This window comes from Mustela lutreola, chromosome 1, assembly GCF_030435805.1.
Source record: "Mustela lutreola isolate mMusLut2 chromosome 1, mMusLut2.pri, whole genome shotgun sequence".
NCBI lineage: Eukaryota > Metazoa > Chordata > Mammalia > Carnivora > Mustelidae > Mustela > Mustela lutreola.
Window position 1 is genome coordinate 88,778,203 of NC_081290.1, and position 24,879 is coordinate 88,803,081.

At 39.5% G+C, this 24,879-nt stretch overlaps 1 protein-coding gene across 18 annotated transcripts in view; it reads left to right on the top strand.

The window, feature by feature from the left end:
* SMIM43 (small integral membrane protein 43) overlaps positions 1–24,379 on the top strand; it is a 36,703-nt gene extending 12,324 nt beyond the window's left edge. For 4 of the 18 annotated variants that reach the window (XR_009352499.1, XR_009352503.1, XR_009352501.1 and 1 more), the window contains 5 exons: positions 12,392–12,552; positions 19,092–19,246; positions 20,546–20,610; positions 21,646–21,803; positions 23,475–24,379. Coding sequence is in view for 11 of the 18 variants with exons in the window: in XM_059169173.1 (XP_059025156.1) it covers positions 17,579–18,151 (573 nt within the window). In the remaining 7 variants the exon portion in view is untranslated. Of the gene's footprint in view, positions 1–12,391; positions 12,553–13,378; positions 18,279–18,806; positions 18,846–19,091; positions 19,247–20,542; positions 20,611–21,103; positions 21,191–21,645; positions 21,804–22,845; positions 22,904–23,474 lie in introns of those variants that run through there. The other 14 variants (XR_009352506.1, XR_009352504.1, XR_009352505.1 and 11 more) reach the window with 12 other exon arrangements.
* The last annotated feature ends 500 nt before the right edge of the window (positions 24,380–24,879 follow it).

The window sequence follows — 24,879 nt, forward strand, 5'->3', positions numbered from 1 at the left end:
TACATTACTGGCATACTTCATTAGTGATGAAGACCATTAGAAATTTTCTGCATAGTTTCAATTTTTTGTTAAAATAATGAGATGACTGCATTATACTAGAAAAGCATTTGAATCATACAACTAGCAAATCACTTCTATTTCAAACCCGTAACTGTATCAGATTGTGGGGCTGATCCAGCATAAAATTAGATTACTCATCTGTTAGAGGAAATTTTCCAACAGGAAAATTTAGGTAGGATATGAGTCATATAATCTGACATTCTTCTGCTATCTAAATAAATCCTATTTCTCTTAACTAAACCATATGTTTTAAAGGAGTAAAGAAAAAATAAAAATGTAAAATTTTTGTACATAGAACCTCTTGACCAATTAGGTATTTTATACATTTGAATTTCTGAGTTACAGTTGGACCTTGAAAATAGGTCAGTCATTTTCTTTGCAGCAAAACTTTTCAACTGCATTTCTTTCTTAATAAAAAGTTTCTGGTTACTTAAATATAGCAAAGAAATTAAGTTACACATACCTTTATTTTCTCTGTAGATGATATTGTCTAAAAGCAAAAGCTACTAGTAAAATTTCTGAAATACTGAAATGGCTAGTGCATGGGTCTCCCTTCTTAAATTTTCTAAAAGTCAATGGCATTGTTAGGAGATGAGAATTAAACTTCAAAATTTAAGTTCGTCAAATTGTATTTGATTTCTACAATCTACACTTAAAATGGTAGTATTAAGTTGCTTCCATGGGGAAGTTTTGGTACAACAGTTGGAATCAGGGCACCACTGACATGGGTTTGGCCTTGGTCATGGAACCCCAGGTTGCACCCCAACCGCTGTTCTCTTTCCTCCTCTAGTTTGGTCTGCTGAGAGCTGAGGATGAGTTGTAGTACAACTACAAAGGATGGGGGTGGTAAGAGAGGGAAAACAGGACAGAGCAGACTGGTGGATCTCAGAGGAACAGTAATCTGTTAGTTGAGAATTGAAAGTCCACGTGAGTGGGTGTATATGCACGCATTCTGTGTGTGTGTGTGTGTGTGTGTGTGTGTGTGTGTGTGTGTGCGTGCATTTAGAGTGACTTCTACTTCTTATTGTTAAAACCAATGAAAATTGAGTGTCTTGCTTGATTTTTCTGCATCATTTGATATCATTTTTTCTTCTTGAGATGCTTTTTTTCCTATGACTTTAGTGACCTTCTTGAAATACTTTTTTCCCCCCTCTTGACTTCCATGAATTCTAACTCTCCTGATTCTTCTACCTTTTATGACTAGTCCTTTTTAGTCCCTTTTGGGGATTCCTCTTCTTCAGTTCATCTCTCAAGTGTCAGTGTATCATTGAATTCTGCAGAAAATTTCTCTCTTTTTACACTCTTTCTGGTTTCCCACTTTCCTGGTTTCAATTACCAGCTATGTGCTGATTACTCCCAAAGATACTGTGGGATTTCAGACCTAAATCCAGACCTCTTCTGAATTTCTTCTGGATTTCTCTAGATGTTCTGTGGACATTTCAAATTCACTGTGTCCACAACTGAACTCATTACCTCTCTTCCCAAACTTGTTTTTCCTTATATTCTCTCTATTGAATGGCAGCACCTCTGTAGCCAGTACCTCAGGGTGTCATTCTTGACTCCTTCCTTAGCACACCCACCCCATCTCCTAACTCACCAAGTTCAACTGAGGCTACTTGAGAAACACCTCATCTATTTGTTTTTTCCAGACCCATCGTCATGAGCACGATTCAAGTCACTATTGTCTTTTCTCTAAATTACTGTTTTGGCTACCGACTTAACCTGCCAGTCTTTAATCTTGCCTTCTTCCACTTCACTTTCCACATTATGTGTGATGCTTCTAAAACACAAAACCATTATGTTGTTTAACTTACAGCCCTTCTGTGACTTCACATTACTTTAAGGTAAATTCCAAACTCTCCCACATGGTTACAATACCTTCTCTAATTTAGTCTCTATTTTCCTAGTTCTATCTGTAAACACTTTTTTTTAAAATCTAATCTTCCAACTTTATTGCATTATTTTCAATTACTCAAAGGCAACAAGTTCTTGCTCACCTCCAAGCATTTGTATTGGGATTCTCTCTGCCTGAAATACTTTTTTCCACTTTTTCTATCTGGCCAACTCCTAACCATTCTTCATGTTTCAGCAAGAAGTCTTTCCTGAGGGACCCCTAGGTGGCTCAGTAGGGTAAGCATCTGCCTTCGGCTCAGGTCATGATCCCAAGGTGCTGGGATCAAGTCCCGCATAGGGCTTCTTGCTCAGTGAGGAGGCTGCTTCTCCCTCTTTCTCTCTCTCCCCTTCTCTCTGATAAATAAATAAATAAATAAATAAATAAATAAATAAATAAATAAATAAAATGTTTTTTAAAAAGAAGTATTTCCTGAAACCCCAGACTGGCTGGAGTCCCCACTCTGTGCTTCTAGAACATTTATGGCATGAATTTAAAGTGGTCTGTTTTTCTGTCTGTGTCGCTCCTGAAGCTCCATGAGGAGAATGTGTTTCACTTTTTTATCCACTGCACCTGGGCCTAAAACGTGGCAGATACTTAGTAAATATTGAATAAATGAGAGAAAAGCAAGACTAGGATGAAAATGGAAGCATATTTACCTGGCACCACAAGCCTATATTGTACTACAGAGCAAGAGTAATCTTCCCAGTCACATTTGCATTCCTACTGCATTCCAGGCACCGTTCAAAGCAATTTCCAAACATACCCTTTTCCCAACAACCCTAAGTAGATGAGGATTTTGGTGCCTAAACAGATAAGGCAACTTGGAGAAGGTAAGGCATTTATTAATTTGATGCTTTCCTCTCTTTGGTAGGGGAGCTGTGAGTGCTCACTGTGTCTAATAAAATACATTACTAATCATATTTCTCATAAAAATACCACAAACATGATGATGACAGACTTTAGGTTTGAGGCTTCAGGTTCTCTAAAACAAGTTTTAAAAATCTTTAAGTTAGAAAATACCATTTCTTAAAAATAACCATGCATCCTTTTTATGAGAAACTGTTAAATAAAATTATTTTTCAAAGCCTTTGCCAACATTTTATAAATAATGTAAAATTTCAATGAAACTATCCTCCTTTATTCAAAATAGTTTCAAAACCTTCTCAGGAAGGACAGATGGTGTTTTCATCATCTACAATAATATGAAGGATACTAAAGTCAGTTGAGGTGAGGCCAAGTACCAAGTTTCATAGATCCAGGCCATTACTTTAAGATGCATGAAGAAATTTGTTCAGAATTGGGAATCTTTACAGAATCCCAAAAAACTTGCAACATATTTAGCCAACCAAATTGTCTCTCACAAGCTGCTCAGTGCATTTCTATTTTTCTGTAAAAGATTAGTCAATATTTTGGTAATCAGATTTTGAGCAGGCATTTTGAAGCTCTGCTTTTCACAGAGAAGGTGATCAGGATATATGCTGATGGCATGCTTTTAAATGGCAACACTTGCAGCTTCATCCTGAAGGAACTATAAGCCAGTTGATTAACTTTGTGTAAAAATTAATCTATAGCAATAAGCACTAGCAGGAGTTATATGGAACTTAAACCAGTGCATGTATTTAGAGTAGTGGGGTTTTTTCCCCCCCTGACTTTTGTGGAGATGCTCTATGTGCCATAGACAAAAAGCAGGGAGAGATATGAGGTCTGTCTAGCAATTTGTGCCAGGGGCAGCCTCAACCTTCTGGCTTATGTCTACCTAAAGTCTTAGAAAGCAGCCTTGTCACCGTGTGGCTGCTCCCTGCAGGCTATGATGTCTATTTTGGCTCAACACTTGTGACACCAGCTAATAAGCTTTATTCTGTCCCAAAGCACAAAGCTAACCATCCTTTTTGATTAGCCCAAGCTCTGTAAAAACCCTGTGCTCAGAAGCACATGGTTGTGTTGGGTTCTTAAGAGCTTTCTGTGGAGCCCAGGAGAGAAACCGAGGTGCTGGGGGATGCATTCTTCCCTACCCCTCACTGTGGGTGTCACACTACTGGGGAAAAAATAAGGGAACAGCTGGAGCGAGGCAGGGCCCTTGGCAGCAGAGCGTAGTGTCAGAACCCAATTTGGCAAAGCAGAAAGTTGTCAGTAGTTACATCGGGAGTGCCAGGTCCTTTCCAGCTGCCAAGAGAGAGTAGCTGGGGGTGGGTGGATAGAACCAAGAGGCAAAGGGAACCACGCAAGCCCATTTCCAACGAGGGGGTGGGAAATAAGTGTTGGAGAACCTGCCCTCAGAGATGCAACATGCTAGGGGCTACTCTGTGTGGGGGAGGGAGGCAGTGGTCACAATCTGTATTAAGTGAATTATAGGTAAGGTAAGGTTGCCATGCTTGAGGAACTGTGTACCTCACACTCAGTGATAAACTTCTAATGAAGCCAAGGTGGGCTTTGTTCATAGGTGCACTCTGACTCCACATAGGGGGTTTAGGAACTAGCACAGGGCTCCTAGCACCTCTATGACCACGCAGCCTTGGCACAAAAAAAGCAACCCATTAGAACTGCAAGACTCTTCTGTGACTTCAGAGCCAGAAAAGGGCTCCTTGAGTTTCAGAGAAACATGTTGGTAGAACTCCAGGGATCCACTGGGTTTGCCAAAGCAGATGAAGTAGTTCCATTTTCCACATATGATCCCTTGAAAATATGTCTAAATATGAATGAGCGATCTCCTGGTAGGAGAAATGAAATATTAGTGTTTAGTATATTGACTCCTTAACTTCAGTTCACCTCTTACAGGCCCTCCATGTAGAACTGCCGGTAAGTGTCACATCTCTGCAGGCATCTTCCTCACTGCTTTTTTCCCCAGTGCTCCTTGGAAATGGGCACTGTTTGAGCCTTTGCCTTTTTGTTCTACCCACCCACTTGCAGTCTTTTTTTTTTTTTACTGTTTGTCTGGCAGCCCAATAACAAGCAGTGGGTCCAAAGGAAACCAACTACAACGCCTTGAAATAAATGCTTATCTCAGTATTATTTTACTAATCCCACCTCATTTGGCTTGTCCACATCACTGTGATAATACAATATTAAATTATATAATTCTTTTCCATATTCTGCCCTGTAATTGTTATCTATTTCTTTGATCTCTCAGTTTAGTATGTTCTTAAGCAGAAAATAAAAATTCTTTAAATATGGGGATACATTTTTTATCATTTGTAACATTGTCTAATGCATAAAGGATAAACTGTGGGCAATACAGTTACAGAGTTAATACCAAGTGTTTTTATCTCTTCACTCAGTGCCTGAGACAGGGCATGTACGATTAGACTTTTAAATCTTTTTTTTTTAAGATTTTATTTATTTATTTGACAGAAAGAGATCACAAGTAGGCAGAGAGAGTGAGAGGGAAGCAGGCTCCCTGCTGAGCAGAGAGCCCAATGCGGGGCTAGATCCCAGGACCCTGAGATCATGACTTGAGCCAAAGGCAGTGGCTTAACCCATTGAGCCACCCAGGTGCCCCACAATTAGACTTTTAAAAACCTTTTGTGATTTATGAGAGATCTCTATGTGGTTTTGATTGTGAATCTATCCTGAACAAGTTGTTTGTCAACATAGTTTTATTAACATACTTTCCAGATCTAGATTTTTGTGATATAACAATAAAACCAAGCCACCCCCAGATCACTCTTTTACAATTTTTTTTTTTCTAAAATCTTCTGGAAAAACAACAAAATATATTTGAATGAACAGCATTGATGTCACTAAATTTGAAAAGAACTCCAAATGACTTTTTGGACGTAGAGTATCTATGATCATCTTTGAAAGCAATTCGGGAAGCTCTGCTTATGTCTCTTCACATTGGTGGAATTGAATTTGTGCACTTTGCAGAAAGCACTTTGTTCTAAATTGAAGACTGTAGTTGGGGTCAAATTAGATTATGTATGTGAAATTGCCCTGTTAATTGGTCTATAAATATATGTCATTAGTATGAGTAATGATGAAAGTCATCATGGAACAGCCAAAATAAATTTAGGTAGTGAAGAACTGGGTATGGCTGACACTTGTGAGATAACTAGACACACACACACACACACACACACACACACACACACACCTAGAAGTACCTGAACAATTGCAAACAAGTTTGAGGTGGGAGGAGGAGGTGGTTGGGATGTAAAAAAATAAGCAGTCTAGGATTTTTTAAGGTCTTTTTTTATCATAATCCCCCTAACAGTGTTTTGGAAAAAACTTTATTTCTGCTAAATTATTTTAAATTGACATTTAAAAAATTTTTATCATAAATTTAAATAGCAGCCAAAGATGTTGTTTATAGCATACTGCAAATATCTATATTTTAAAATAAAGCTATGGTATCACTCTTCAATAGAAATGTAAGATCCACAGTGATTTGAACCCATCAACATCCATTTAAAACATTAATAAACAAACTAACAGTAATTTCATGTTTTTTTTTCCTCTTTCAATTTCCTATTTTACTTCTGTATCGGCTTTTCTCCTACTCTAATAAGCTTTTATGTTGGAAGTCTTTTATCAGCGATTTTATCATGCTTCTTCCCATCAAATATGTATCCCATGACCATATATGTAAAACATTTTGTTTTGGATTGCTTATCATTATAAACAAGTAAAATTGAATTAGAACAGCATAAATTACGAATTTTGATAAACAATGATTACATGATTATTAGTTGGCACAAATATTCCAAACAACACACAGAGGAGGCATAGAGCAAATTTATTGGGAAGTCTCATATCTAAGAGCCAGCAGAAGAGCATACAGGATCTCTCAATATCCAGCAATGAGAGGTGTTTAGGCCTAGGACTTCACCCAAGGCATTGGAAAGGGGCAGGGAGCCCTTATTTGACTATGTAACAATAGGGGCTTCCCAGGGGTAGGATGACTTTCGTAAAAAAGCGAAGAAGTTGAAGCCAAGACTGGCATCAGTTAGAAGCCTCACCACTGTAATTTTTTGAGCTGGCTCATTGCTGGGCTGCCTGATGGGGTAAGGAGAGCAAGCCACGGAACCCAGTCAGCAGACAAAGGGTTTTTGTTTGTTGTCACCTATAAAGAAAAGGTCTTTGGAAATAGATCTCTTAATGAGATGGTTGGGGGAGGATGTATTATGGTGTCTTGATTAAAGAAATTATTTAAAGGATTATTTCTGAATTTGGCAATATGTAATATTAAGATTAGGAATAGGTAGGAGATAAGTCTGGCTAAAAATGGGAGGAAATTTAGAAAGAGGAGTATGAAGAGACCCTTGACATATTACCAAGTGAAAGAACCCAATCTGAAAAGGCTACATGCTTTATTATTGGAAAAACTGCGAAGCCGGTAAAAAGATAAGTGACTGCCAGGGATTCTTGGGGAGGAAGACAAGAACAGGCAGAGCAGGGGACTTTTAGGGCAATGAAACTACTTACCATCATAATGGTGAATACATGTCCTTACACGTGTGTTAAAACCCATAGAATGTACACCACTAAGAGTGAACTCTAATGTCAACTATGGTGACAATTATGGTTGGGTGATAATGATGTAGGTCAATGTAGGTTCATCAACTATAACAAATGTAACACTGGTGAAAGAGGTTGATAGTTGGGGAGGCTGTATGTATGTAGGGACAGAGGGCATATGGAAACTCTGTACTTTCTACCTAATTTTGTTATATATCTAAAATTCATCTAAAAAATCCAATAAAAAAGAAACCTCTGATGACTGACAGATGATTTTAGGAAAAAGTACATGGAAGTTGAATATTGGAACAAAGCCATAAAACTAACCATGCTTATAAGCTCCTTAGAAAGTCTTCATATACCTTCAGTTGTGTCTGAAACCTAGTTTGAAGACCTCTGGCCTAAGGTTATGGGAGAGTGAATAGACAAGAAAAAGAAAAATGTAGGAAAGATGGGTATTCATTGGGAAAAAAATGGTTTTGGGGAAACAAGGTAGTCATATGGAAAAAATAAGGATGAATCTCTGCCTTACACCTCATCAAAAATTAAATTCTGAATGTATCAAAAATTTGAACATTAAAAAATATCCCTATAAATTTAATAGTAGAAACATGATCTAGAGAAGGACAGATGTGATTAGCGAGATAGGCATTGAAACATACAGCAAGTTTGTGTAATTACAAGAGGGTCTACAGATCAGCACCATCATTGGTGTGTAATATCCTGACTTGTGAAATAATAATGAGAATAATAGTTGACTTTTGTTGAGCACCTACAATGTTCTAGGCAATGTTCTAAGCTCTTTCATTAATCCATTTAGCATTCACAACAACCCAGTGTCGAGGCCTCCATTTTTAAGATAAGGCAGTTGAGTCAGAGAAGATTGAAGTCACATGCTGGTTTGGATGGAAGCCAAGATTTACTAATTCAAACAGCATGCCTTTACAGCCCAGGGACTTACTATACTCTGCTATGAGGCAGTGCCTATTTCTTTATTTTTTTTTATGTTAGATATACAGATAAATAACTATTAAATTTTACAAGTTGTATCTTAGTGCTAAGCTTAAACAATTTGGCATTTACTTTTCTTTAGAAAAGCTTTCGACTTTTTCATTTAATAGCTCACAGAACAAAACATAGATTTTATCCCTAATGTATTTGACTAACTGAAGAGTATAATTTCCACATCTTTGCAGGCTTACTTCACAATTTAATTCATGGTATTTTAAAAAATCGCAGTGTGTACAATAGTTTTTAGGAACACACTGTTATTATGCATGAATTATTTCACAAACATGATTATCAATACTTTATCATGGAATGATGGACAAACAATTGTCCTTTAATTTTCTGCTTGTGTTGAAGTTGAGAGCAAATGTTGTCACATTATTTCTTTGACAGAGTAAAATCTGCAAGCCTTCTTAGAAAAGCGTGAATACCAAACAGTTCTAGCTTTATAATACTGTTGTGAAATGATTATTGTGTTGTTACAAAAGATATAAAATAACGGATTGTCAAGTGCTTGATAACAAAAATGCTCAATACTCTCTGGTATTAATCTTTAAGATGAGACCAATTTTTGTTCAAAGTTAGATGAAAACGATAAAGCCATTTTCTTATGGTGGTGGGTTATAGAAAGCTTCATTTCTAAGCTTGTACAATGGAGGAGGGTTTTTTTTTTTCTTGTTTTTGTTTGATTTTTGAGTTTTTATTTTAATTCCAGTTGGTTAACATATAGTGTTGTATTAGTTTCAGGTGTACAATGTAGGGATTCAACAAATCCATACAACACCCGGTGCTCATCACAAGTGTGCTCCTTAATCCCCATCACCTACTTCACCCATCCCCCCACTCACCCCCCCTCTGGGAACCATCAGTGTGTTCTCTATAGTGAAAAATGTGTTTCTTGGTTTGCTTCTCTCTCTCCCCCAACTTCCCTTTGTTCATTTGTTTTTTTTTTTTTCCTTAAATTCCACATGTGAGTGAAATCATATATTTGTCTTTCTCTGACTGACTTGTTTAACTTAGCATAATGCTCTCTAGCTCCATCCATGTCTTTTTGGGTTTTTCATTTTTTAAAAATTTTATTTTATTCTATTTTTTCAGTGTTCCAAGATTCGTTGGTTATTTTGCTATGACAAGATTTCATTCTTTTTATGGCTAAATAATATTCTGATATATTATATATATTTATATATGTGTGTGTGTATAAAATCTCCATTCATCAGTCGATGGATATTTGGACTGCTTCTGTATCTTGACTATTGTAAGTAATGCTGCTGTAGACGTAGGGATGCATGTATCCTTTGAATTAGCATTTTTGTATTTTGGGGGTAAATACCTAGTAGTGCAATTGCTGGGTCATAGGATAGTCCTATCTTTAACTTTTTGAGGACATCCTATACTGTTTTCCAGAGTGGCTGCACCAGTTTGCATTCCCACCAACAGTGCAAGAGGGTTCCCCTTTCACCTCATCCTCACCAACACCTGCTGTTTCCTGTGTTGTTGATTTTAGCCAGAGTGGAGTTTTATATATTCCAGTCTGAAAGAGAATATAAATAGTGCATACAGTTACACTGTGCATGAAGTCCTGTCCTCAGCAGCCTACCTGGGAGGTCTTATTAATATGACTTTTCTCTCAAACTTTTCTTACTTGGAAATGATTTGGGCTTGGTCAGAGAAGTTGAAGAGTTATGTGTAGTACTTAGGGAGAGAATATCTTCTTGGAAGCTTGTAGAATACCTTATCGGTGGGGTCGATTTTATTTAAAATGCAATTTGATAACCTACTGGTAGGAGCTAGCTCAGATTGGTGTTCAGGTTTCCTGCATAACAAAGAGGGCAAAGGAAAGAAAATAATAACTTTGCTGGGGAAAACAGTGTTAAAAGGAGAGAGCACCTGAAGTTGCTTGAAGTTGCTTGAACAGCTAGCCGGGGCCTTAGGGAGCAATAGAGCTGTCTAATGGATATTTGTTTGCTCTGTGGTCTAAATTCTCCCTTTTGTCTCCCTTCAGTAAATTCTGTGATGCTCAGTCATGCTTTGTGGAATGATTTTCTCTTTTAGAGGAACCCATGCTGTGCTGAGTGCTGCTTATGGTTTGCACATAGTGAAATAGTGGTTGCTTTTGGGAGCAGCTGATATGTAGGTTACATGTGAATAACTCTACTTACTCAAAGGAAAAATGTCATGGCTGTGGGTGAGCAGTAGTTAACTAACCTCTTCTGTTAATGTGTCAGAGGCCCTTCTGGGAACAAATTGCTTTCCTTTCGAGAAAGAAGGCACTCTGAGTTCCAAGCCTACCCTGTCGTTGTGGCAGCTGGGAGCAATTCACACAGATACTCTCACTCTTCCACCACCCCTGGTTTTGGCAGGAAAAATGATAAGTCATTTGAATTTTGGAACTAGAAGGGACATGGAGATAATTATGTTCAATCCCCTAACTTAGGGAACAGACGCGTAGAGAAGTTAAAGACATGCCTAATGTTATGGCTCATGCTAGCAGGGGATGGTGAGAATCTAGGCTTCTGAAGTTTCCAACTAGTGTTCTCTCCACAACATCAGAAACTCTGAAGAAATCTGGAGAAGAAGGAGGAAGCATCATACTGGCAAATATAGCTAAGGCATCAGCAAAATGATGAAACTGATATATGGCTGTTTTCTTCTTGGGATAGATTTTTTTTTTTTCATCTGAAAAAATACACAAGATAGAAGAAAACGAAAAGAACCACAAAATATGTAGGTAGCAGGTGCTCAGTTTTGTGTATTGAGTTGTGTGTTCCTCTTTTCTCATAGGTGTGAAATGGTTCCACCACCAGCTGGGGTGGGTGGAGAAAGAAAATTCTTGGTGGTGTAGGTTTCAATCATAGCCCACCAGCTTAGCCATACAACACATGAAGAGATCATGATTATGAAGGGCCACACAGAGAGCCAGGTGTGCAACAGCCTATAAAGAATATGCATTTTCTTCAGATGACACAAAGATTTGTCTTCATTACTGAGTAATTGCTATAATAGCATCACTCAGTTCCACCAACAGTATTTGTGATGGTGCAAAAAGAAACCTCAAGACAGTACCAGTATTCTAATACTGCTAATTCACAAACACCCTGAACATTCTCTTTTTGCAAAGCTTTTCAGGTCACAGAAAATAAAGGACAATCTCTTTATTGATGAATTCATAATTATATATTTTGAATTCTTAGAAAATGCTTTAAAGGTTGTTACCTCTATGGTGCCATTCGTCTTTGTTTAGATGCTGAGATATATTATGCTAAAAGAAAGCTAAAAAAGACACTTTGTGTGTCCCAAGTCAAGCCTCCAGTTGAAGTAACGATTTCACTGGGGAGGGTGAGAAGATTTGTTGGATGGACTCACAGTGGCTTCCAGCAGCTGACACAAAAACTAGAAGGAGGCTTGGGTGGGCCATCTTTGTTGGATCACAAAAGGAATATCCAGATGTATTTTCAAGTTGAGGCTTTAGAATCTCTCATTCTGATACCGAGAGTTTCTGCTTAGGTTCTAACCAGTATTTATGACAACAGGCACTCTGATATGGCATATTGCAGAGTCAGTAATACCAAACCGATACCATAACCACTGTATAATCTCTCTAGATACAGGATATCTCAAGGAGAAAGAATTTTCACATATGTTAAATAGCATTGTGGCCTTCTGCATTAAATATATTTACATGCTGCAGGAAATAGCTCTTCAGGGGTTATGTAGCTATGTCTTCTTACAACCAATAACCAAAGTAAATTATTTTAATGATTACATCATGTGGTAAAGCTCCTGTTTTATTCAAAAGATATCTACAAGAATAGTATATACATACAATGAAATACATATTAGATAAGGATCTCCAGAGAAACAACCGATAGAAGATACAGATAGATAGATAGAGAATTATTTATTATTAAAAAAATAATTAGTGAGGGCAATCTGCTTTACTCAGTCTGTTGATTGAATGTTAATCTCATCCAGAAACACCCTCACAGATACACCCAGAATAATGTTTGACCAAATGTCCGGATGTCCAATAAAGTTGACAAATGAAATGAACCATTACAGAATACTACTCAGCCTTACAAAGGAAGAAAATTCCGACACATGCTTCAGTGGGGATGAACCTTGAGGACGTTATGGTAAGTGAAATAAGCCAGTCACAAAAGGACAAATACTGTGTGACTGCACTTATATAAGGAACCTAGAGTAGTCAAATTCTTAAAGAAAGAAAGCAGAATGGTGGCTGCCAGGGACTGGAGGAAGGAAGAAATGGGGAGTTGTTGTAAAATGGGTACAGAGTTACAATTTTTCAGGATGAAGAAGTTCTAAGGATGGATGTCATGAGGGTTGTACAACATAATGAATGTGTTTAATACCACTGAACTGTACCCTTAAAAATGGTTAAGATGGTAAATTTTATCTTAAGTGTGTTTTACCACAATTAGAAAAAGAGAAGGAGGATTCTGGGGAGATGATGGATTAGCAGTCACTTGGAATTTGTGTCCCCACCTAAATAACGGTTGCACTGGCAGCAGCATCTGTCTGATATAACCCTTTTGGAACCCCAGAGTCTATTGTAGGCTTGCAATTTCCAGAAGTCTTGGACATAAATTATGGTAACAGAGATTACAGGCTCTGAGTAACAGCGACCATCAATTCTGTGTAATTCCATTTTCTTTTTTTCTCCTCTAGTCCAGGGGATTATAATCTTTTAGTACCTTACCTTCTCTGTTTCTTGTATTCATTCAACAGCTGTCTAACCAATTTCCCTACTTTAGATACCTACAGTGGTTTTGTTTTATTCTTTGGAAACAGATAATACTTCTCTTTAATTAGATTAAGTCAATTTATGTCATGTGTCCCTTCTAGAACAACAACAACAACAAAATATAATATATATATATATATATATATATATATATATATATATATATATATATATATATATATAAAATCTCATATTAACTGAATGACTTTTAGACCACTTGGATGCACTTCCCCAATACAGTTTCCTCTAAGTCACATGGGGCCCATGGGAAAGAGGTAGATACCTGAATTAAGTCAGGATCCTATTAATGAGGGAGAAAGATGGATGAGGTGCTTGGTTAGGCAACCAAAGGTGTTCAAGTTTACCCAGATAACAAGAGATAAAGCCAAGATACATGTCCAAGCCATAGGACTCAAGACACTCCCATCACTGCACAGTATAGTATAAGGTAGAGTGTGTAGGGCTGGTACTAGGACCCAGGTCTGTTCATTGCCAGTTTGCCTGTGTATGTCTAGAAGGCAGCTTGGATCCTAGATTGGGGAATACAGGTCCTAGTTTCTGGGGTCACCAGATCTTACAAGCTGGCATTTCACAAGGAGTATGGGTTGCAGACAAGTTTAATTTTTTTTTCCAATTTCTTTTTCCCTTGTGGCAATATAATTTTAGTCTTACGTTTATGCACAGGCATCTGCAAGTCCACAGCTCTGATTATTATCAGTTCATACAGAAGTTTGCAGACCTTCCATTAGAAATGACAGTTTCACTACCGCCATTATTGAGGTTGTGCTAAACAAAAGATACATTACTTAATAATGCTCAGATTTTTTATTTTGTTACATGACATTATATTGATAAAGTCTAGAGTCAGCCACAGTCACATCAACATTTTTTAATGTTACTGCTAACTTACTGGAAAGAGTCTAAATTAAAGAAATATTGTTTGGACGTTAGCACAATCTGTCGCTTAATTTTTTTTTCACTATTGGACGGACTTGGGCATCTTCTGTAGTGTTTTAAGACATTCCAAACCAAGGACAGGGTCTAGATTTATTCTTAGTGGTGAATTCTGGGTTTCAAAGGCTACCCACATAGAAGGATCTCCCACATACCCCTCAAATAAATTTCTTCCTTAGATTTCCCTCCCTCCCTCCCTTCCTTCCTTCCCACTGGAATTCCTAAATGGTTATGTGAGATTTAAGCAGTTTGTCACTTACATTTTACTTATTTCTTGAAGAGTATCTCATTTTGTAAGTATTGCAAAACTGCTAAAGTCATTCTTTTGGGCTGGAGTAGGAAAAGAGATGAAAGAGGTGAGGGTGTGGAAAGCAAATCCCGTTGTCAGGATCTTAACAATAACTGTTGTTTAACTTAATTTGACGCCCTGAGGTAGAACATCTCACTTTTCTGCTCATCTACAGCAGGAAGCATTCCCATAGATATTCTGATTCTGACCTAGAGTGTTGTAGGGGTTATAAAGCATGTAAAAGGGGCAATTCCAAGGAAGCCCTGTTTGTATTGCCTAGAAATGAACATGGTGGGACATTTGTGTATGGGGAAGAAACAAGGGATTTGGGGTATCAGAGGGACATGGATAATCTGGGCTGGGATATTTGGGGCCATTAAGAATTGCCAGGATCACTGGGGTGATTCAGGCCCTGAGTACCTAGGGCAGAGCTTCTTAGGGCCTGGAACTTCCTTAGAGCATGGATTTCATCCTCAGCACATGCACGAATGCTTTACAGGAGATTCCATCTAAGCAGAAGCCATCGACCTGTAACCCAGTTTTTAAGATCCAGAGCACCTGGAAAGGTGTGCAGTTACTTAATAACCCTGTGTTAGTAATCATGGTCAACAGCACATTTTGAGGCCAGAGCATGGTGCAAAATATTTCTTACATTTCTTTTGGGTTCATTTCAGACCAAACTGAGTTAGTCTTAGAAAGATACCTGGACATCTTTTTCTCTAGTCTCCCAGTTTTGTCCTTCCCTTGTCTTGGGGAAACTGCTTCCATCCTGCAGGTTACCCCCAACAGGTCACTCTAGGTAGGTTTCCCCTGGGGATGGTGACACGAGTATTTTACAGTCCTTCCTTTAGTGTTTTCTTAGGAATTCAGACTCTTTAGGGAAGCACATTTCTAAGACAAAGTCTTCTATTGCTACCCTTAATCACTTTTCATAAATAGTTCTAATGCTTGTTATGATCAAAGATTCCTTCCTAGCAGAGGTGGGGGTGAGGAGGAAGAGGACAGACAATGGGATGGTCTGATATTTACACCATAGCCGTCCACAGGCCTGCTCGAGGGGCCATATCCAGTTGCTTCGAGACTTGTGAGGAGGGGACTGAGGAGTTGAAAGATACATAAAGTCTGACTATGAGTAGTCACCATGTTAAGTGGAAGCATATATGGGGTCAAGCTTATGGCAGTGGTATGGGATTGTAACAAAATAGTCTCCATCTACTGTACCAGTTTGGGCACAAGGGCTTTCTTTTTAGATACTTGAACCAGTCAAGCTCTTATCTAAAGTAAACTGTCCTTTCTGCCTTTTAAAATGCTTGGGTTTTCTTTTATGGATTTCCATTAATATACATACTTGGGTAGAGAAAGATTGCCTCTTATATCTACGGAGTCATTTGTATAACAGAAACTGAAATTCAGACCATCTCATGAGGTGTATAAATATGACCAGAAGCTAAAAAGCATTGGGAGCATCTAATAAATATAATGTTATTTTGTTGTTGTTGTTGTTGTAGCAACATTATTTTAAATACAAATTCTGTTGAGAGTGACTAGATTTATAAATCTCTTTAAGCTGCTCAGACAAAAGGAAAATTTAAAGAGCTATGGTCAGGAAGGCTGAAATGGATTTGAGCTTGGTGACACCAAACTTTTATCTGTTGACCTCTTTTCTCAACATCTACAGGCAAACACTCACTCATTTGAAACTTTGGTTTTAAAGATTTCAAAGGAAGGAGCTGAGATATAAGTAAGCAGAAGGTATGGGTTTCTTGAACTTTATTTTCTGTAAGCTTAACACTCAAAAGAAAAAATATATGGTCATTAATTTGATGGTCATACACAGGAAAGGGGTACTTTCCCTTGTGAGGCAGTATATCATGGAGGCTGTGAGTGAAGGCTTGGGAGCCAAACTCCCTGGATTCATATCCCAGTTTTGCCACTTGTTAGCTGTGTGGCTTTACGCATGTCACTTAACCTCTCTGTGTTTCAATTTCCATTCTTTGATAGCTTGGCTATCAGGATGGCAATGTGCCGATGGCATATGCCTTTTCTACCAAATACTTTATTGATTATGAGTGCATAATAAATGCAAAGCTTGTAATTAATGCTTTATCAGTATTTGCATCTGCAAGTTGGCAGTAACCACTCGTTCTTGCTGTAATAAGGAGATATACTGGAAAACCAGGGGAAGCTCAACAGAATGGAAGGGAGGCAGGAAAGCCACATCTGGGAAAAGGACAGGAATCAAGGATGTCTTGAGCAGCAGGCAACAAGAGCCACACCCAGGTCACTCCTGGCACTGGCCGGGCGTTCAGAGCTTCTGCGCTACCGGGAATGCTCCAACCCTTGTTCTCTTGGGTCACTTTCTCTGGGGGAAGCCAGACCAGTGTTGTAAGGACACACAAGCAGCCCACATCGAAAAGAGCTGAGGGTGCCCAGCAAGAGCCAACACTACTTATCAGCCATCTAAGTGAGCGACCTTGGAAGTGAATCCTCTGGTTCCATTCAAACCTTCAGGTGACTATGGCCTTGCCTGACACCCTACTGTAACCTCATGAGAAACCCCAGGCCAGAATCACCAAGTGCTACCAAACTCTTGAGTCTGTGAGAGCGTCTCAAAGTGTGAGAGAGAACTAATGTTTGTGTCATCTTAAGCCACTATGTTTTGGGCAATTTTTTACACAGCAGTAGATAAACTGGGTTTCTTTACAAGCTGCACCATATAGGCTATGGGTAATCTTAATCAAATACAGAGAGGAGTTCGGGACTTAAAGGAGCATCTCAAGCAATTGTTTATTGTTGTTTGGTTTTTGCTTTCCAACTAAGGAAACTGAATTTCAAGTCAGCGTTCTGAAGCTTTGTACACTATTACTTTTGAAATGCGTTTTGTTCTTAATGCTTTCCGAAATGACCTGTTGTCCGTAGAAGAGAGAGCACTCCCTACTGAGCGCAACTGCAACTCTGAAGGACAAGGCCGCTTGAGCTGGAATTCCCTCTGGCACCGTTAAGTCCGCTCAGCCCTTTAGACCCCACTTTCACTGCTCCCTCTCATTCTTTTGGGTTTCTGGGCCATCGCATCTTTTCCCTTTGGGAAAACCAGGACAGGGGAAAATAAATTAATTAGGAAGGGAGGGGGGCTAGATACCCACTGGATGTTGGGATGGAGATCTTAATAGCGTTTGCGAAACACCAGCCCCAACCCCTTGGGAGACTGAGCCATAACCCCTTCCCTTGGTGTCCCCGCCCGCAAAATTCGCTCCTAGAAAAATCCTCTCACGTCCCCAAGAGCGCAGGAGAGGATCTCAGCGCAGCGCGAGGCTCTTGTGCTCGTTGGGAGAGGCGGAGCTGGGTTAACCAGCTCCTTGGCGCGTTTCCTCTGAGCTGGGGGAAGCCGAGCACGGACCGCGGAGTAGGCGCCCAACGTGGGGCGCCCGTAAGCGGGCGGAGGAGACCCGAAGGTGGGCGAGCGGGCTGCAAGCCTTGCCCGGCAGCTGCTCTCCGCGCCGAGCGCGCACTGCCACCGAGCGCCGGCGCCTCCAGGATGGAGTGGGAGCTCAACTTTCTGCTCTACCTGGCGCTCTTCTTCTTCCTGCTCTTCTTACTTTTCCTCCTGCTCTTCGTGGTCATCAAGCAGCTGAAGAACTCTGTGGCCAGCACCGCGGGGGCGCTCCAGCCCGGGCGTCTCTCCGTGCACCGGGAGCCTTGGGGCTTCTCCCGCGAGCAAGCCGTGTGACCCGCAAGGCGCGGGCACTAGCGGCAGGGCACCGAGCTGCGCGGGCGCCCGGCTGGATCTCAGCCTCGATTCTCTGTCCCCGTGGCCGCCCAGGTTCCAGTGCCAGGCTCGGTTGTAGCCCTGGCAGGTTCGTTCGGGTGTGGAAGGGGTCGGCGGAGGGGCGAGTTTCTCCGCCCCTCGGGGAGGTTCTGGGCTCGAAGCAGGCTTGGTTGCCAGGCGGGTGTATGGGGTCCTGGGCTGGCGCTTTGCTTTTAGGGACGAACACTCAGCTTTTCCCGGGTGGCGAGAGATGGAGAAAGAAAGACGTTCAGCCGTTGGAGCCGGAATGACTTTGGGCACCTGCAAGCTCTTCTTCCCAGTTCCAGTGCATTTTAGCTGGTGCGGAATGGATGGAAAACTAAATCATTCAGATAATTCAATCCAACCACTTTCAAGCCGAATTTGATTAAAAAAATCGAATGTCAACCTTAATGTCCAAGTCACTGGGAGAGTGTGGGGTTTGGGACAGGAAGCAGGAAGAAACTGCGCTCTTGAAGTATTCCAAAGACTGCTTTAAATATCTTTGCGCTTTGGTAGACACTAAGTGGGCTTCATCTGACAGTGGCAAGGAGGATTCAGTGGCCCTTCTTCCCTTTAATCCCTACTCCTCTTCTAGCCACAGACCCCACTGATGCCGGCAGAGTTGCCACACCAGGTGGGTTTTGAATCTCAAATGGCTGGAGGGTAAGCATTAGAGAGTCATTTGGGAGATGACTTGGGGGTGATGAAAACAGGTACTGTTCACACGTTGTAGGGCAACAGGAAAAAGAGGAGCAAGGCTGTCCTTTCAGGTTACATGACTAGGCCATTTGCCAGAAATCAGTGGGCAGCATTAAACTTATGTGCCCTAAGCGCCCTCCAGGCACTGTCAGTTTGGGGGAATAACGGTTTCATCTTCCAGATGCTTTTTCCTCGATTTACATCGTCTCAAGTTCTGGAACCAGGTGTTGCCCAGGGTTGGTGTGCTGAAGACCCCCCAATGCAGTTACGGTTGGTAAGAGGCAGCCCTGCACAGAGAGGATGGGGACAACCCAAGATGGACCTTTGCTGTAAACGGTAAGTGAGACCACCCTTGATTTCACTTTGTCCCTGGTTGTAGCTGAACTTCGGAAGACCCAGAGCCTAAAAAAATGAGAGGTTAGGCTTGAAGAAATGGGTGCCATGAAAAGAGGGGGGGGGGTCTCTCTCCCTCTTAGAACAAATGAGTTTTCTACTAGAACTGAGGACCCAAACTGATTCCTAACTAAGTGCAAGAATCAGTGTCTATGCAGTGGAGCCTAGAAATTAGAATGGGTTGTGAGGAGTGTTTACAATTGTAATCATCATTCTGCTCTTTTGGAAAACAATACAGGGGGTTTTGGAGTTGAAATATGGAATACAGATAGAATTTGTCTTCAGTAAGGGAAGATTTTGGTTCATCATGCTAAGGTGAGATAAGCTGTCCATGTCCTGACTGAATGTTGAAAATAGTTATTACTTTTAGGTACAAGGATGGTGTAGAGAGGATAAAAACAACACAATACTAAGTTTTGCCTAAGTGGATAATACAAAAGTGAAGTGGAAGACAACTATTTTGATAATTCTAGGGAAGGAAAAAAATACTCTCATGTAGGTAAATAATTATGGGAAAATTTTTTGCCTGAGACATTCAGATAATTTCCCACATTTCTGTTTCACTTTTCTAGAACAGCCCTGTTTTTAATAAGGTATAGGCATGTGCATATATCTTTCTCTCTATATATATAGAAGTATATATATATATATATATATATATATATATATAATTCTCTATATAAACATATGTAATTCTATATCTCTATCTATACTTCTTTTTATCAGAGCTGTGATATGACTTGTTTTGAATTTCCGGTTTGAATCCTAGAATCGTCTGCAGTGACTATCTTGTATTTTGAACAATATTTCTCTAAATGGTTGACAGCCCTGCAGTGGCATTTAGTTATGGGGTTGTACGGTTAGTATGGACATTGAAGATAAGTGTGGGAGTAGTTAATTAACAATTATAGGTATTTACAAGGGTGGAAAACAATCACTTCATACTTTATAAATAACCAGAAGGCAAATTATTATTTTTTAAAATTTTTAATAATTATGTGATAGAGGGAGAGAGAGAGAGAGATCACAAGTAGGCAGAGAGGCAGACAGAGAGAGAGGGGGAAGCAGGCTCACTGCTGAGCAGAGAGCCCCATGCAGGGCTCGATCCCAGGACCTGAGATCTTGACCTGAGCCGAAAGCAGAGGCTTAACCCATTGAGCCACCCAGGTACCCCCAGAAGGCAAATTATTTTAAACACCTCCATGACTTCTTGAGTTTGTAATCCTTTAATTTTCCCAGCAGTGTGCCTCTTGTCCAGAGGTTTAAACCCTCCTGACTCTTCTAGAGAGGAGACAAGAGAACTCAGGGTGAGTGTTTTGCTGCCATCCCCAGATGAAGCCAAGCTCTGGATGGTTTTACTGACTGCTTCCTGTGAAGGGTGGTTACTTTTCTATCTTGTGCCCAGTGCCATTTTAAAACCTCCTTGTAATCTAATTATTAGTTACTAAGTTTCCATTTGTCTGTGCCAAAACAATGAATATTTATTCCTGTTATTTAGTATTTGCTTGGAAGTTGGTCCTAAACTCTGGAAATTAAGGTCCCTCACATTTGCTCTCAGACCTTGCTGCTGTTGATCTCTTGCCTTGGCCGTGCTTGGTTGGGCCTCTGCTTTTGAAACTTGGACACCTTGTATATGAGCTGCCTTTTTCTATTTGTTTATTCCATCACCATTTTTCTAAAACTCAACAAAAACCAATCCCCTAAATTAGAACTACTTTTGAACTCATGGTTTTTTGTTTTGTTTTGTTTTTACTATTGGCATATTCTTGATCTAATGCTCTGACACCTACCTTGGTCTAGGTTCCCAGTTGGTGCGTGTTGGCTGCTCTATCCACTGACCACATTCTGATCCTGACTATCACTAAACCAAGTCTGTTTTTGAAGATGGTATGCATGTGGGCTAGACATTAAAGCATTTGAAAAGTCAGGAATGTTTAAAACAACTGCTCATCATACAAGTATAACTTGATTAAAGAAGATTCTTATGTTCTGTTTTCCATAAAAGATTGTTAGTGATTCTTCAGCGATGCTAGAAGCCGAGTTGAATTTCTTACATTATGAGGAATTAGACCATCATTCAATTATTAGGAAATATTAGTATTTTATTTCAAGTGTTCTCATTTCAGTGTTGTCTCTAAATTTCAGTTGTTTGAAATGACTTCAAATCTTATTAGGATAATCTTGATCATGTTGCTGATTTCCAAACCTGTAAGTGCAATGAATCAGCAGTTCCACTTGGAAAGAGAACCATTTTCAGTTGAATGAGAATGACATCACACTCACACCTGCAAAATCTGAAATGTCTAATAAAGTAGATTCCTAAGTCTGAACTTCAATTTTAGGGCACAGCTGTAGATGCAGGACTGATGCCATCTGGTGCAGTTCCACAGAAAAAGAGATAAAATTTACCCAGAGTGTGCCATGCACTGGCTTTTCTGGGAATGACAAGGTGCCAGGATTTGTTTTTGGTTCATTTGCCGGGGTGGAAACTTGGAACGAGGTGAGTAAAATACATGCAATATCCCCATTTATAACTTGACATTTTGTATTTCCAATTCTGTTTGTAGTTTCAAAATAAGTGCAAAAGAGCTAATTTTTTTAATGGCCCAACATTTAAACATTGTAAATAGTTAAACCATTTAGGATAATAGGGAATGTTTACTTTTTCTAACTCATACCTCTAATCTAGGGACTTCTAGAATGCTAATGCTACTAATGCAGTACATAGGAAATACGTACAGATTACTGTACTTTGGTTTTGATCTTTGTAGCTACTCTGAGGTAGATGTGCTTATTTAAGCTAAAACTCCAATTAAAACTCTGGTATCATTAGGAAATCACTGTCAGGTGTCTGTGTCACATACAAGGAAAAGTGAAAAATTGAGTTGCAGACCTTTCAAGTTAATTTTTTGGTGGGGGGTTTGAATCAGTGAAATCAGTTCTCATCACTACATTTCTTACTTTGTCCACACAAAATAAGATTGTAGATTAAATAGTGATCTGATTAATTATCTGAGTAGTTAGCATCTTACTGCATAGGAATGTGAGCAATCAGGGTAGACCTGTGCTTAGAACGATAGCCAGAACATTACAGGCACTCAGAAAAAGCTTCCTGTTGAATTAAGCTAAAAATATTCTTGTTTTCTTTAATAGCAACTATTTTATGTAATAAGCCTAGTCATTTCTTCCACTGTTACGCTGTGTAGACATGGGTAGGTTGAAGTTAAAATTTTTAGACTTTTGTTTTATTAGTATGACTCTAGGAAGTTACTTGAACATTATTGAATATATATGAGTCTTCAGGCAAGCTTTTTTTACATTAAGACAGAAATCTTGCTTTCCTATTGGGAGTAAAGATGGATGGCTATGTTAGTAATAGAGTAGAAGTTACTAGACTGAACGGTAGCTTAAATAAAGCAGGGGTTTTGTTTCATTCTCATGTGACAAGAAGGTTAGGGGTAAGCTATTGCTGGTGTTGGTTCAACAGCTCACAGATGTCAGGGTCAGGGTAGCTCCTGAGATTCCCGTGGCTTTTCCCTTAGGTTCCAAGATGGTTGCTGCAGCTCCCCCAAGAAAATGAAGGAAGGTGAAAGGAAAAAGCTCTTCCTTTTAAAGAGGAAGAGGTGAAAATGAAGGAAGGTGAAAGGAAAAAGCTCTTCCTTTTAAAGAGCTTTCTCAGATGCCCAGAAACTTTTGCTTACATCTCATTGACCAGACTGTGTCATATCTCTGAGGCTGCATGAGAAATGTAGTTTTTGTAGCTGGACGGATGACTGTCTTCAACCAAAAAGTCTGAGGAAATCTAAGGAAAAAAGATGATGGTGGATCTTTGGGGAACAAACTAGTAGTCCATGCCCTGGTTTCAAAATGCAGTTGTCAAGGAGCATAATGACTGAAACAGATCAAAACTATAACTCCTTCACAACTAACAATACTCCAAGCAACAGTGCTCTGCCCAGAGAGTGAGCAGAGTGAAGACATCCTGGGTTTTTTTCTTGAAACCCCTGCCAGAACTGGCTTTTGTGGTCAGCAGATATGCCTGCCCTACATCAGGATTTTCTAGAGGAGGACCTAGGAACCTGTACACTTCCTTCGAGGACATAATCTATGGAAGTTTGGAACGGGATGCCGCTTTCCCATCTGGTTCATGTATCTCTAATTTTCCTTACAGATTTTTGGTGGAGTCTAGTTTGTGTTTGATCCCGAGAAAAGGATCCTGCCTTTCGTACATAGGAAAAGGTAATCTATGTAAAGAAAGGCTACTTTACTCCTTTCTGTGATTCCACCACTCATCTAGGAATATCCTGGGAGAAGACTTGCTTCTCAAAGCTGCTTCCATAATCAGCCTACATCCTGCCTAAGCAAAGGAAGAAGAAACACTTCCCACATCCAGGGCTGTCCAAAAGAACTTTCTGTGATGACAAAAATGTTCTATATTTGCACTGTCCAATATGATAGCCACTAGCCACATGTGACTAGTGAACACTTGAAATGTGGCTAGTGTGACTGAGGAAGTGAATTTTAATGCTATTTAATTTTAAATAATTAAAATGTAAATAGCCATATGTGGTTAGTGGCTCTTGTATTGTCCAGCACAGTATGCACCTTTCTTTTTCTTGCATTTTCCAACTACCTGGGAGGAGTTTTGATCCAGTCATGTGCTTGGTGTTCCATCGTCTTTACTCTTCCACCTTGCCATTGAACTTGTGCCCCAGAGAAAAGGAAAGATGGTATCTTGGAACTAAATTCAAGATGTTAACTTGACATTTATACATGGTACAGATTTCTGGAAAAATGGAATGAACTCCTGGGAATAGGTCCTGTGATGGATTTTTGTGATAATTGATGGCGGAAAAATGGCGGTGGTACTGGTCCACTTATGATCCCTGGTGAACATTATGCTGTCCTAGTTAGAGTGAGTCAGCAGGAATCATTTTGTTCTGTTGTGCAATTCATTCTGGTTTATTTTTGTAATATTGTGGCTGCTAAGTGATTATTCCATGTGTGTTTTTCAAAATACTTAGTGGTTTATATTTTTTAAAAGACTGTGAAATAAAAAAAATTATACGTAACTCAGTTTTTTGGTGTGTGTAATTATTCTTACCCATAATTTTTAAAGAGTTAATTAGGATGAGATTAATAGATAGCAGGAAATATTTATTTATTTTCTTAATTACGTACTTATTTATTTTAAAAGATTTTATTTAGTTAGTTGAAAGAGAGAGCAGGAGTGGGGGGGGGAGGGGCAGAAGGAAGGGGAAGCACACTCCCCCTCTGAGCAGGGAGCCCAATACAGGACTCGAACCCAGGACCCTGGGATCATGACCAGAGCCAAAGGGAGATGCTTAACTGACTAAGCCACCTAGGCACCCAGAAATATTTGTTTTCATATTAGATTTTTTAACAGGCATGTCTGTATGTCAATTAATGTTATGTTTTTAAAATATTTAATAGTATTTTCATCATACTCAGAGTTTGGATAAAATATGAGTGTGGTAATTGTATTGGGGTAATTTTTTCCTCAAGTGTCTGGTTGTTTTTCTGTCCTGAACATCACTTAGGTCTTGTTTCTTTAG